At 49.8% G+C, this 14,954-nt stretch overlaps 1 protein-coding gene across 1 annotated transcript in view; it reads right to left on the bottom strand.

The window, feature by feature from the left end:
* The window catches only part of LOC102373562 (sodium channel protein type 5 subunit alpha-like), an 83,281-nt gene that overhangs the window by 45,621 nt on the left and 22,706 nt on the right, over window positions 1-14,954 (bottom strand). Inside the window, 5 exon segments of the mRNA XM_025203377.1 lie at window positions 1,558-1,959; window positions 2,548-2,730; window positions 4,024-4,221; window positions 4,755-4,896; window positions 14,409-14,472. Of these exon segments, the coding sequence (XP_025059162.1) occupies window positions 1,558-1,959; window positions 2,548-2,730; window positions 4,024-4,221; window positions 4,755-4,896; window positions 14,409-14,472 (989 nt within the window).

Raw genomic sequence — 14,954 nt, 5'->3', positions numbered from 1 at the left:
ATGTCACTGACATCGACATGGTGGCGTTTAACGTTCACTGGCCTATTCCACTGCCAGCGCTTGTTGCAGGACTGATCGGTCAGAAAGCCCACACATGGCATGCAGGACGGCCAGAACATACCGGCGCAGAGCATCTCATGCTAGCAATCATCGGAGTCTCGTACTGTGCCTGGAACCCCAGAGCATGTGCACTAGGACTGACATCACTCCAGCGAATAAGACCATGGCCTCACCGTCATCTACGAAATCCTGGAACCGTTCCAGTAACCATTCACAGCATAGATAGTTGTCTTGAGGTTTATGGGCGAAAGAACATCTCTGTCCTCCGGATTCTGCTCAACCCAATGGTGAACCAACCCGTGAGTAACCTCCTTTGTCAGTTGTCATGACTGCGTATCCTGGTGGAGCCAAGATTGTCTATTGATCGGGACTGTCGACACCCGACCGAGATTCGAGGCACAAGACACTGTGAATCCAATCTTCCATCACTGCCACAGAGAACACCAGAAGAGCGATACATGTTTGGATTTCTCCTACAGCGTTCTGGACTCAACAAGCAGCAACTTCGGATTTTAGGGGACGCGCGCAAAAGAACCGGACCCACGGAGCCTAGCAAACTTCGTGTGGGTGAGTGAATAAAAGGATCCACGGAGCCTAGCAAATTTCGTAAGAGAGCCGAGCTTGTCGTAGTCCTCAAACGAGGATTTAATTGGAGCTGTGCCTGGAAACTGTCCAGCCTACACCGCAACCATCTTCGGTGTAAGTAAATAATCTTGAATCAACCATTACACGCCCGTGCCTAATTCCAGCATGTCGCCTGTTCTCTCCGATCCAGCGTGCCCGGGCTGCTGGCCACAGCCTGCGCGCAGCACAAAAGGGCCCCGATCGCTCCCCGCCGTCCGCACATGGCGACGAGGGTGGGATCGGGAGATGGCCCGCACAGGTCAGAGCAGCCCTAGCTGGCAGGGGGCCCCAGAGGTCAGCTTGCCAGCCCAGTGCTGATCCAATCCGGCTCAACATGCTGCGGAAGGGCTTGCTGGGGCATGAGGGCGATTCAGGGACGGGCTAGCCAGTAGGCAGCTCCTGCACTGAAGCACCCTTTTGCTCCAGCCAGCCCTATCAGCATCTACACATGCACTGTGGCAGAGCAAATACGTCTACCTTAGGATAGTGCTTGTGTTTGGCAGTACTATTCTACAGAAGAGTTAATTAGTTTACTCCGTCCTAATAGCACTACATGTGTAGAGGGCAACGTTTTACTGTGGAGCTAATTAGTCAATTCTGCAGTAAACATCTCATGTAGATGCACCCAGGAACAACAGAACTTCCTTGCTTATTCAGCCACTGCACAGTAGCATAACAAAAAGGTGTCCGTCGGCACTACTGTGCAGTACCCAGTTACTGTGCATTTACTTAGTACTTCATTAAGCAAGTACTAAAGTAAATGTGCACTGACTTCTGCACATTAATGAGCACGTAAACGCACCCAGTAAACCCTAAGTTTCTGAAAGAAAACTTAATATGAAATGTGTTTCTAAAAGACGGCAGTTTCCTTACCAAATCACCTTTTCCTGGGTTTTCCATAACAGGAGGGAGCAGTGACCCTTCAGGGGAAGTTGGTTCTGGATGGTAAGCTCTGGCATTTCCTCCTCGCATCAGTGAAGGCATACCATTGCAATCGTCTGTGCTGTTCCACTTGTCATTCTGTATGTAGTTTGGAGTAGCGGGATGCGAACAATGGCTTGCTTGACTTTGCACTCTTGGGTGTCTTCCCATCCGTGCAACCAGCAATGACCCACGCTGAATTTCATTTTCCCCAGCATTGCTGATCTCATCCTCACCAAAATCAATTTTGGAGCCCACATCTATTCCAGGTATCTGGAAATTAAATACGCTTCCATGGCTGGGCCTGCGCTTCATTTGGCTTACACTGGAGTCATAATTAACACCAAGGAGAGTCTAAAAGTCCAAGAAAAAGAATAAAGGGGGACAAGAGAATAATGTCATGCAATACATTTCTTGGGAGCAATAAAAATGTTGAGTTCCTCCTCCAAACACAGGAAGTCCATAAGCCTCACTTGATATAAGTTACTTAGAAAGGATTTAATTTATATTTCAAAAGAGAGTTATTAAAATCCTGCTATCCAGATTTCAGCAAAAAAATCTTTTTCCCTTTTGCAAAGGGCTTTATAGACTGTTGTTTAAATTTAGGTTCTAGTCCACTTTCATTTACCAATGTTGTCTATAATAATATATGCATTTTCATTTATATTTTTAATGTTTGTAAAATTGTTTCTTTTATAATAAATACCACAGTGAAGATTGAATCTCACTTTCATTATACCCTCATATCTTCACACACAATTTAAGAGAAAGTTTTCTATTTTAATTGAAACTTTATCATTCTTTGTTAGCCCAAAGTGGGTAGCTTTAAGGGATGAAGGCAGTATATAATTTTAAAGGGATTGTGTTGTGCTTTTGAGCAATTCTGTTTTAGCACTAAAACTGACAAATCCACAGGGATTTCCTATTTAGAAAGTGAATTACCAACTTTCGGCGATTGTCAATGAACTGTGATTTGGGAAAATGTTGATCTTCCTCATGATCTTCTATTCCAAGAGACCTATTTTTCTTTCTCATATTCCTTCTGTCTTTGCTTTCTTTGGAGGGCAAAGGGGTCATTTCAAAGGAGCTAAATGATGCAGTATCATTTTCTCTGGCAGCTAATGCCTAAAATCAAAGAAACACAAACAGAGCTGATATTATACTTGTACAATAAGATATCAGTCAGAGTAAGGGATTTCTGTGCTCTATAATTATTTCTTGTTTAAAATTATTGTTTGACAGACTTGGTTAAAATACCAGTACTCCATGCTTCTGGTCCAAGCTGGTCATTGCAGGATCAGGAATGATTTCCCCCTTTATATAGAGCATTGAACAATTTGTTACAGCAGTTTGTGTACTTATAGGTACTGTTCCCGGTCAGAAGCAAAATATTCATTCTTCATCTCCTATCTTTCTATATTTATATTACTGATTTGTTTCCAGTTAAAATACACAATTTTTAATTGAGTCTGCAGAGCTATCCATTTCCCAAAACATCTTCTTAAAGACATTAAAATCGCAGCTGCTTGGGTATCTTCAGGGCTTCAACAACACAGCGATCAACTGTCCTTTTTATGTGTTGATAAATGGAAGTTAACAGGAGTCTTTTAAATCATTCAGTGAGCTGTATGTCAAACTCTAAGCTGTCAACGAAGAGAATTATTGTAAATTTCTACATCCATGTAACACACAACAGTGGAGCCAAAAAAAGTGCATATCCTTATATCCTTTTGGGCACTCACAGCTGATGGAATTTTAGACTATCGAGCCTGTCCAATCCCACCTTGTTTACAGTGCCCTGGATTCATAATAAACTGCAGGAAACTCCCATAGCTACAGTTCATTACCCACAGCTATCATTTATTGGCAATCAAGTAATTGTTCCTATTGGTTTAGGAAACATTGATAACTTTGAATAAGGTAATAGCTAGACCTTGTTCTCTCCAGTGACCATCATGTCATTGCTCATAGGTGACACATAGGGAGGGCATGGGGGGGGGGCACATGCCCCCCCTGAGATTGGCTGCCAGCAAAGCTGCCGGAGGCTTCTGTGGGCAGCCATCACTTGCTCCCCCTGCCCCTTGCCGCCAGCACCGGCATCTGTGGGCAGTCCTTACTCGCCACCCCCTTCCTCCCCCCACTGCCAACACAATTGCCAGCAACTGCGGCCAGTCCCCTCTCGCCACTTGCCACCCCCCCACCACCAACACTGCTGCAGGTTTCTGCAGCCAGTCCCCACTCACTGCTGCCACTGCCACTGCCACCTACAAATGGTGCCCCCCCCCCCGCCCAGTCTCGGGAGGCACCAGTCATTCATGTCATTGTTTATGCATGCTCAAAAGATGAGACTGATGAATTCCACTTGTATATGATGCATATAGAGACTGTCCAACACTACCAAAGGAATAACATATGCACCTCCTGTTCTTTCTTTAATAGTTCCATGGCTTCCCGAAACTGCCGTTCCTTTGCTTCTGTTTCAGCAATAGTAGCTTTGTTCTGATCTTCATATGCCATAGTTACTACAGCCAGGATCAAGTTGACCAGATAAAATGAGCCCAGAAAGATGACCAGCATAAAAAAGAGCATGTAGATCTTCCCAGAAGCTCTGAGAGTCTGTAAGCACAAAATACATGTTGAAGTAAGGAGTCTGAGAAAAAATACAGATTTAATGAGATCATTTAATGGATGTAAGACAGCATATAAAAATAAGAAAACATTATTCAAGTATGTTTTTAAAAAACCTTGGTCACTTTTCCACACTACTGAGTGTTTTAAAGCAGCTTAATGAGAATGCTGCCCTACATGGGCTGCTTTTCCCACTTCCTCCCAAATTCTAATAACTTGGTTTTGTGATAACCAGGATTGTTCAGCTGAGGTGAAAAGGAGCCATATACCTGAAGGGGAAGGCTCTGCTGTGCTGCTAGAGCAGAGCACAGTGCCATTTCACTCCTTCTCACACACTCCCTTGGGTGGGGAATTAAGTAGAAGCTCATTATAGTCATGAAGCTGCTTATTCCTTCAGATGGATGTTACTTAGATAACATGCAACCATCATTTCCTTTTAAACTTTTCTTCTTTTTAAGTACTTCAGGCATTTATATACCTGGTTGACTGGTTTCTTACTGGTAAATAAGTACATTTGATACCTGCTGATAGAGACGTTCCCAGTAATCCTGTGTCATCAGGCGGAATAATGAAAGAAAGGCCCAGCCAAATGTATCAAAGCTTGTATAGTCATAATCAGGGTTTTTCCCAACTTTCAGACATATGAATGTCTCTGGGCAGGCACTACAGAGAATGATAAAAAGTGCTGAAAGCTTCAAGTGTGCAAATTTAAGGGCAGATAGCTTCAGTTCAGTGAAAGTTCATATTATACTTAACTATATATCCAGCTATATTACAGGTGACTGACTATGGGGACCCAATTCTTTCATGAGACATGCAGTGGGGGGAACAACAAAAAGTAGAAGGCCAGATAGAATAGTAAAATGCACATACGCATGCACAAGTATACACACACAGTTGTCATTTTATGTGTTGTAGGCCTCAGATGTGTTCAGATGTGTTCTGTAACACCATGACAAGTATAGACACTGAACCTAGCATAAGCCTAAAATATGACAGGATGCACTTAAGCTTGCATTTTAGCCAGAAGCAGTAGCATAGGAAAGCAGAATAAAGTTTGTTGGACAAGGTTACCAGTACTGACCTTAGGCCAAGCGCAAATAATTGCTTTTTTGGAAAACTCTAATAGTAGTTAGATGTAACAACTGCAATAACTTGATGTTTTATCTTTTGATGAGAAAAACTGGATTATGTGCAGCCAGTTAGATTTCTGTTAAATGATAGTGTGTTTCTCTTGACTAGATAAGGTAAGGCAGAAATGTATAATCACTTGCTGCCAGAACAGATCATTCCCAAGTGGCTTATGTTAAACTACAAAGGGCATGTCTACACATGCATTGACTGCACAGTAACTTACTGAGCAGTAAGAGGTTTTTAGGCCAGTGTCTACACGTGAAGTCATTAATGTCTTAAGGCACTGTAATGCGGTTCACTGGAAGACCACATCAGCCAGCCCTGCTCAGCACCCTAGACATTTCCAGCCCCGGTTCTAACCTCCTTCCCATGTTCCTGCCTCCTGTCCAAGAAGAGCAGGCCAGAGCCCAGTGTGCAGGGCAGCATGCTGTTGCTGGGTGCCATGGTGAATGCTACTGCAGATACCGGAGATGCAGTTCTGGCAGCAGGGAAAGGCCCGTCCACGACTCCCTGCAGGGGAAGCGGGCAGCACAGCACAGGCGGGGCTGGGGCTGCATTGTCTGTCTGCAGAGCCCAGCGCTGCTTTCCCTGCCCCACAAAGTGACCCCAGCAGGGTTGGGGCTGCATCTGTTCTCAGTTCCCGGTGCCAGGTTCCCTGCAACACTTACCTCCGTCCCAGGCACATGCCAGGCTTCCCTGCCACCAGGACACTGCCTGTGAGAGAAGCAGCATGCACTGCTGGGGGCTCCATGTGGTTCAGCCCCTGCTCATGCTGCCCCCAGCTTCTCTCACTAGCAGTGTCCTGGTGGCAGGGAAGCCTGGCGCATGCCTGGGACAGAGGTAGGTGGAGCAGACACAGCCTCAACCCTGCCTGGGCTAAGCCAAGCAGGGTGGCTCACTCCATGGGGCAGGGAAAGTAGCACCAGGCACTGCAGACAGGCGATGCGGCCCCAGCCCTACCCACTCTGCACTGCCCCCTTCCCCTGTAGGGAGTCACAGGGGGGGCTTTCCCTGTTTCTGGAACCGTGGCTCCAGAGTTTGCAGCAGCACGTGCTGCGGCACCGGGAGACAGTGCACCACCCCATGGGCTTGGCTCAGCCCACATAGTGTTAAGGCAACTAATGCAACATTACGTCACCTTACACGCCCAGTGTTACTGCACAGTAACTAATTGGGTGTAAATTTGATACTTGCATCAAGCTTGATGCGGGGCGGGGGGGTCACTTACACTCCACTTCCCCTACTGCGCTTTGATTTCTGGCCCACCCAAAGTTTAAAACCAACTGCCTGGCAGTGTCAGCACCATTTCTAGTCAGGCAGAACTGAGGGAGTCAATTTACTTAACTAAAGTAAGGATCTACCTGATCACGATCTACCTGATCTCTTCTAAATTCCTAATTTCCCATTACTCAAGTTACCCTTTGTTCTGCTCTCTATCAGCTGCTCCTGCTAATGAAGCACCTATTTCACAGCCCCACAAGTTGTTTTGAACTCATTCCAAGAACATAAGAACATAATGTTGCCATTTACCAGGTCAGATCACAAGTCCATCTTGCCCAGTCTCCTGTGACCACCACGGGGTGCCACCACTTTCCACTGGCTACTGCGGGAGCTGCTGAGCCAGGGAGTAACAGGAGCCCTGCTGAGTTGCTATATGCTCCTGCTCTCCCCACCACCACTACCTCACCTGGACCTATAGCCACCCTCTACTCTCAGGGGAAGGGAGGCCTCTTGCCTCACCTACAACCAGCCACTACCTGCTGCCATGCCCACCTGCAATGAAAGGGCACCCCACAATGCCAGTGGCACCCCTCCACCACCAATCACCAGCTGCCTGCCTGCTAAGTTCCAGCAGCAATCCCTGTGACTTTCCTCCTGTGGTGGGTCCTGTGCTCCACTCCCCCTCTCCTGGTGTTTTGTGTATGGCTGAGTAAGCCAGCAGCATTCTCCCCATCCCCCCGTACGTACAGGCACCCACTCAGCCTTCCCCCAGCTCTGCAAGCCCCACTGCTCAGCCCAGCAGCTGGAGATATGCCCAGGCAGCTGCAGGGAAACTTTCAGCCTTGGAGCCTGGGCCCTGCACCGTCTCCACCCACACCACCTCAGGCAATCAGGACTCTCTCCCCACCATCCACAGGCACCATGGGGCATACTGTGACATGCCCAAGATAGAGCTGCTGCCCTTTGAAATGTGTGAGCATTCACTCAGGAAGTGGTGGCCCTGAAAATTGTGGTGTTCTCCAGACACTATGGCACCTATCTTCTACCTTGCCATGGAGGCCACTGCACAGGAGGCGGTGGAGAAAGGGCTTGCAGTGGGGGCCAAGCATGTCCCTCTTGAGCCCCTGGAAGATCTGGGGGGGGACCAAGGTTGTCCTCAGCCCTGTTCCTCCCTACCTCCCTACCTGGGCCCTCATGTCATTTATGCAAGGCCTGAGGAGAAACCTCTCTCTGGTCACCACCCTCCCAATGTGGTACTGGGACTCCTGCTCCACATCCAATCCCTCCACTGCCAGGTCATCATCCAGTTGGTGGCAGGGGTTGAGGCAGGGTGGGGGGACCCTTATAGTCCTCTCCCAGGGGTCTGCCAACTAAATCTTCTGAAAAGTGAGGGAGGAGAGGCGCTTCCAGTCCTGGGCACTGGGGCATCTCTACCAAGAGTGTTCCCTCAATCTGCAATTGGGGGTATGTTGGGTAGTCACCAGGTACAGGCGTGTATCCCTACATCCTGCTGACATTCACTGGTCCCCTCAGGGTGGCTGCACACCTTATGGTCAATCTGGGTGAGGCCTGGTGCCCTTTCTTCCTTCCTGCCATGACTTTGATGATAAGATGTTTATGAAAGGGAGGTGGTGACTACCCGTCCTACACTGGGATCGACCGCCAGGGCTGCCTCAGTGCCCGAAGCCTCAAGATAAAGCGATGAAAGGACCCATGCAAAACCAGTTTCTTTACTCTCTTCTTATTTTATTTTCTTTTTGTTTGGGGTTAACTGAAATCTTATTGCTTGGTCTTTATCTGCCTTTGGGACGCCGTCGAAGTCCGGTCCCGAATGGCTGGGGCTTTGTTGCACCTTGAAGTCTGCTGGCGGCTTGCTCTCTGCCTGGGATTCCTTCTGGATACTTTGTTACTTATGACTGTGCCGGGCTTAATTGGCAGCACCTGCCACTTAACGAGGAGGGGAACTCCCTCTTCCCCGATCAGCCGATATTGGAGGTGTGGTCGTCTCAGCTCATCGTCTTTCTGCCCACTGCCGATCTGGTCGTAGGACCCTTTTTGGGGCACATGATCCCCCCTTGCACACCCATGTGGAGGAATGCTGGGTCCCAATCCAGGCTCTCGAGCAGGCACTGAGAACATCAATGGAAAGGAGAAAAAGAAAAAAAACAACTCTGCAGCAGCCGGTTTGGGTGGATCCGCTGCCTCCACTGTTTCCAGGGTCTCGCCCCACTTTGCCTTCCACCACCTCTTCACCCCTGCAGTAAGGGTATTACTGCCTCCTCGGAGTCTGACCAGGGGCTTAACCAATGGGTTCTGCCTTCCTCCTGCGTCTCTGGCTCCCGGACTTCTCCCTTCTCCTTTCCCGCTGTCCTTCTCCTCTCCATGGCTACATTTTCTGCCCCCGGATATTGCCCGCACTGCAGATTAGCCCCAATCCACTTCACCTGGTGAGGAGGTAAAGCCGGGAAGGTGTGGATGGGAAGCTCCCATCGCAGCGTGGACGTCCTGGTATGGTGAGGTCCGTGCTCCCGGCCGGGGTTGTACTCCAGGTGAATATCCTCCGGACTCTCACAGGGTACTACAGGCCCCTGCTGAGGAGAAGGGTGCCACCATCACCAGCAGCCCTGGCACCCCAACACTGGAATCCAGCCCCCCCTGCACCACAGCCACCGGCGGGGTCCCAAAGCAGAAAGGTGCAAGCAGAGGAGTGTAGTGAGGGGGGCACTCCTGCCCACCGCATCACCACTGCCACCCCCTCCTAGCCCCACAACCAACAGCCCGACCCTTCCCTGGCCCACCCTGAGACTGGGTGGGTACTGGTACTGCACAGCTTGGACCCTCTAATACAGAGAAGGCACCCCTCCCATAACCTAAGAGCAGGGCTGACGACACAGTCATGTCCAGCACCTCCCAAACAGGAATCTCACCCCTGGGAAAAATTAAAAAGAGATTTGTCACCACTATGGAGGAGGGTCCCAGATGGCACAACCATCCTGTGGTAGAGGAGCCCATGGAGGAGACCCCCAACTAGAGCATCTTTGACCTGCCCCATATCACCACAGGCACGAGGCCTGGCTCCAACTGCCCCTGGGGTGGGTCCAACAGTGAAGCCCTTTCCCTCCAATCACCTTGGAGAGTTGGGAACCTTGGGGTCATGCCAGTGGGCCCTGATGGGGAACAGCCCCTTCCCCAGGGCTCCTGGGATGACACTGTCACCACCCAGATGCCTGAACCATCTCCTGCAACCCTGAATGATGCCACCCCTGCCGCAGACCCGAGTGCATCCTGTGGCCCCAGTACACAGAGAGAAGAAGCAAACTTCCCCACTGAATACTTTATCAACCCTGAGAAAGACCCTGCACAGGTCTCCACAGGTGCCAGGTACTCTACTTCTTCCAAGATGGGGGTACTCGATGAGTTCCTTGCAGGAGACCCACACAATTCTGGCCACCAAAGCCAACTGGCAGTTCGAGTAGGGAGACAGTGTCCATTCCAGCCACCTCATCCTGTGAAGTGGAGGATCCTTGTTCTCCCTGAGCCTGCAGCCAGCGATCCTTCTTGCCATTAAGGTGGTGCCAGGCTCCCTGTTTCATCTCCAGGTTCGACTACAGTGGCTCATCCTCAACCTGGTAAATATCTTTGCCCCTGTGTATGACCCAGAAATGGCCCATTTCTATCGGAAGGTGGCCACCTACCTTAGGACCCTGAGTCCTCATGAGTGCTTGGTCCTCTGCAGGGACTTTAACATCACCCATGAGATGCAGAACCACACTGACAAGGAGTGGAGTTGGCTGACACAGATGTCCTCAGGAGGGTCATCACAGACCACTTGTTGGTGGACATCTGGTGTGGCCACTACCCCAAAACCATCACCTTCACCTTTGTCAGGGTGGAGGAGCAGCAGGAACACCACTCCCAGTTGGACCAAATCTATGTGTGCATATAAACACCACCCAAAACTATGCCTCCAGCATTAGGCTGGCCCCCTTCAGCGATCACTTTCTAGTATATACTTGGATCATATTGCATCCCAAAATCTGGGGCTGGCTTTCCGACGCTTCAACAACAGCAGGACATAGGTTCTGTGGCTTCCTTCCAGGAGTTCTGGCTGGCCTTAGCCTGGAGATAGTAGGATGTGGAGAAGGTGCATATCAGGCAGTATTGTTGTCACGACACCCAGGGACACCCAACAGTGGAAGGTGACTAAAGAGCAGCTCAAGAGGCAAATGCTAGTTCTGGACAGGTGCCTAGCCAATGGCCCAGACAACCATCCCTCTGCAGAGTGGCAAGGGAGGTGGGAACAGTTCCAAGCTCTGGACAACTGCTGTACCTATGGTGCATTCATCCATTCATGTATCCAGCTTCTCCAAGAGATGGACTGTGCTCCCTGCTTCTCCTACACCGTGGAGAAGAGGACAGTTGCCAAGAAGTACATTGCTTGCCTCCTGGTGGAGGGTGGCACCCCCCTCCTGGATCCCAGCAAGCTGAGAAAAAGGGCAAGGATTTTCTACACAGAACTCTTCTCACTGAACAAATGCTGATACCTGCTAGGTCCTGTGGGAAGGAATGCCACAGGTCAGTGTAGGTGACCAGGAGCAGCTAGCGGGTCCTCTCACCAGCTGAGCTCTTGGATGCCCTCTGCCTGATGCCTACCAACAAAGTGTCAGGCATCAATGGGCTGGCCATGGAGTTCTAATGTGCCTTCTTGCCATGGTCTGTACTGAGTCTGAAGGGGACAAGGAAATTCCCCGGTCATGCAGGAGGGCCATCCTGAACCTGCTTCTGAAGAATGGGGACTCCCACAACCTGAGGAACTGGCACCCAGTCTTGCTCTTCTGTATAGATTATAAGGTCGTAGTGAAAGCCATCTCACTGTGCCTGAGGTTTGTGCAGGCAGACGTGATTCACTCCAAACAGGTGTATGTGGTTCCAGGGCGATACATCTTTAACTGTACTTGGTGCAGGACCTCCTTGAGCTTATTCACAGTGATGGCGTGTCATTCTCTCTCCTGTCCCTCAACCAGAAGAAGGCATTTGACAGGGTGGATCATGGGTACCTCACAGGCATGCTCAAGATGTTCAGCTTTGATCCCCACTTCGTATGCTTTTTTCAGGTGCTATATGTCTCCTCAGAGTGCATGGTCAAGCTCAACTGGATACTGACAGAGTCCATCCCATTCAGGTGGGGAAAGCATCAAAGCTGTCCACTGTCAGGCCAGCTCTATGCCAGTGCTCTCGAGCCATTCCTCTGCCTCCTGCACAAGTGGGTGGTGGAGCTGGTGCTTGAGGAGCCAGCCCTGCGGGTGGTTCTGTCAGTGTATGCCAGTGACATGCTCCTTACCATTCAGGACCTGGGCAACCTGGTGCAGGTGGAGGTCTGCCAGTCCATCTACTCAGTGGTCTCCTCTGCCTGGGTCAACTGGGTCAAGAATTCTGGCCTCAAAGTGGGTGATGGATGGCAGGTGGGTTCACTCCCACCTGCACTCTAAAACATCCAATGGACTTCAGGCTCACTGCTGTATCTGGGGCTCTACTTGTCCCCCAGTCACCTTTCCCCACTGGAGAACTGGCACCAGCAAGAGATCAGGATGTCTGAGAAGCTGCAGGCATAGGTGGGCCTGCTGCAATGTCTCTCCCGTCATGTAAGAACACTGGTTTCAACCAGCTGGTCCTGTCCATGCTATGGTACTTTCTCAACACCCAGATGGTGCCCCTGGAGCTCCTGACCAATCTCCACAGATGGGTGTTGGGGTTCTTCTGGCTAGAATGGCACTGGGTCTCCCTAGATGTCCTGAGCATCCTCTTGCGGGAGGTTGGGCAAAGCCTAGTTTGCCTCTGAAGCCAGGTCTATACCTTCTTCCTTCATGCCTTATAGAGGCTTGTGTATAGGGCTAGTAGCCAGGCAACATGGTACCTGATCAATCCAGTGGCGTACTGAGGGTCCCTGGTGCCTGAGGGCCAACACCTGCATTTGCACTCCCCCCCCCCCCCCCGACACGCACCGCAGCCCCCCGGCCCCAAGGGAAGGGCGCCAGCTGGAATTTCTGGCCAGAATGGCCGAAGAGCTCCACAACCTGATGGGCGGGTGGGTGGGCCATACATAAAATGTGGGAGGTGCCCCAGCCTCTCTGGCCAGCACCCCCCCAGGCCAGCACCCAGGGGCCATGGCCCCCTCTGCCCATGCCCATTGATATGCCACTGGATCAGCCACACCTTCCTCCACTGCCTCTGAGGTTTCTGATATGACCAGCAGCTCTTCTACCTGTGAGATATCTCCAAGCAGGACCTGGAGGACCTGCCAGATTTCTACCAGGACCTCCTCAGGGCCTGGAGGCTGGTGTCCATCTCTGGGTCCCTCCCCACTAAGTCCCTGCTGAAAAACTTCCAGCTGGTGGTGCTAGTGACAGACATCCCCAGATGTGCTGCAGGATGGTCCTGGACAACATCACTCATATCGAAGGCCTCCTGAACTATGCTGGGCAGGGGTGAGCAGAGCCTTCTGTGCTGGCCCAGCACATGGAGCTACTCACACTGCATGCTCCCTGCTGCTTATTCCAGGAGGTAAAGGCTATCTTACCACCCACTGCCCTTGTCTATATCAACAAGGTCCTGCACAAGGGCAGTCCCTGCACCCTGGTATCCCCCAGCCCTCTGAAGCAAGTTATGGTGCCGCTATTTCAGCAGGTCCCACTGTGCTCCCCACACCACCATCTCAGCAGGCTGGGGGATATCAAGCTAGAACAACTCTGAACAGTCCTTCTGCACTAGCTCTACATGCTCCTACTCTGCACAATCCATCATTCCATCCTCATCCCACCCTGACAACAAGTAGCAGAACAGTTTAGGTGAGGGCAGAGTGAGAGTCCCCAGTGGACAACTCTGTATTCAATCCTCATCCCACAAGCCACTGGGGACCTCAGCTGGTGGCATCTCCATGGAGCTGTCACCATAGGCATGTATCTGGTGCACTTTATGGACACCACAGACCTGCCCCTGTTGCCAGTAGATACAGATCTAGTACACCAGGTTGCAACCCTTCTTTCACCTCCTCCAGAATGTCCTGATGAGGGTCTGGCTGCACTTCTCCCTGTATCTTTTTTGTTATGCACTCTCCATCCATGCCCCACCAAGCCCCTGGACCTCCTACTGGGTCTGGCCAAACTGGCCATCTATAAGACCAGGAAGGAGGCTCTGGCTAGGGAGAACCTGGGTGATTGTGGGGCTGTCTTCCTGTCACTCCTCTGTCCATGTCTCTGAGACAAGTTTCACTGGTCAGTGTCCATAGTCTCCCTCAACTCATTCAGGGGGCAGTGGGCACTGGCCAGTATACTCTGCTTAGTGTCCCCTTCCAGATCCCTTGTTATTAACCTAAGACCTCATTCCTCTTCCTGTTTTTTTTTTTGTTGTCCCAAGTAATCACTTGGTGTGTCCGCAGTGGCCTCCCTTATTAAGGGAGGTTTATAGCTTTTTGTGATGGGCCCATGGCCCTACAGCACATCAAATAGGCCTGGGTCTGACAGTGGCAGAGAGTGGATGCTAAAAGGGAAAGTGAACTGGGTCTGACCAGAGCTTTTTACCCACTGTCCCTCTCTCACTTCCAGCCCCCAGCATTTAAGGTCTAGGAAGTTCAAATTCTAAGGTTGTACCCCTCATTGACCCCAGGGTAAGAGCACGCTCATGGCCAATTACTATGGATTGGCTAACATGCTGTAATTTCACATCTTAATTTATGCCATGGTTAACTTGTTTCTGTTCCCATGCCTTGAGCTAAGCCCAAAAATACAGAAGCAATGAAAGACAAATTCAAAATCAAAACTTACCCAGCTTCTGAGCCATTGCCACACAGTAAGTTATCTGAGGTGCCGTTCTTTATGGCAAAATTTTCTATAAAAATTAAATTAAAACACAGTACATTTAAAATGCTTTCTAATCTAATCTTCTAGATTAATACAAATTGTAGTAAATATGCAGTGAGATATATATATATATATATATGCAAAGATAAAAATGGTACTACAAGAAGAAAGAAACGTTGCCTACCAATATAGTAACCAAAATTATTTGGGATAGGCACTCTCTCTCGTTCGGTTATTCCAGTTTGGGGCATCAGACAGCCCTCTTCCCCAGGTACTCACAACTGGAGTCTTTTGCCCAGCAGTATTTTTAGAGTTCACACATTCACCCCTGGCTGTCCCAGAAAAAAGGCATAAAGGGCAGTGCTGGCCCAACTGCAAATCTGTTCCTATGTTGCCACAGAATCTAGATATGATAGATATTCATAGTAACAGGAAGGAGGTAAATGAACATATATGAGGACAACACAACTTGAAGAACTGCAATTACTATAAAGGTCTAAACTCTCACAG

The sequence above is a fragment of the Alligator sinensis genome, unplaced genomic scaffold (assembly GCF_000455745.1).
Source record: "Alligator sinensis unplaced genomic scaffold, ASM45574v1 scaffold885_1, whole genome shotgun sequence".
Lineage (NCBI taxonomy): Eukaryota > Metazoa > Chordata > Crocodylia > Alligatoridae > Alligator > Alligator sinensis.
This window is presented reverse-complemented; position numbering and strand designations above follow the sequence as displayed.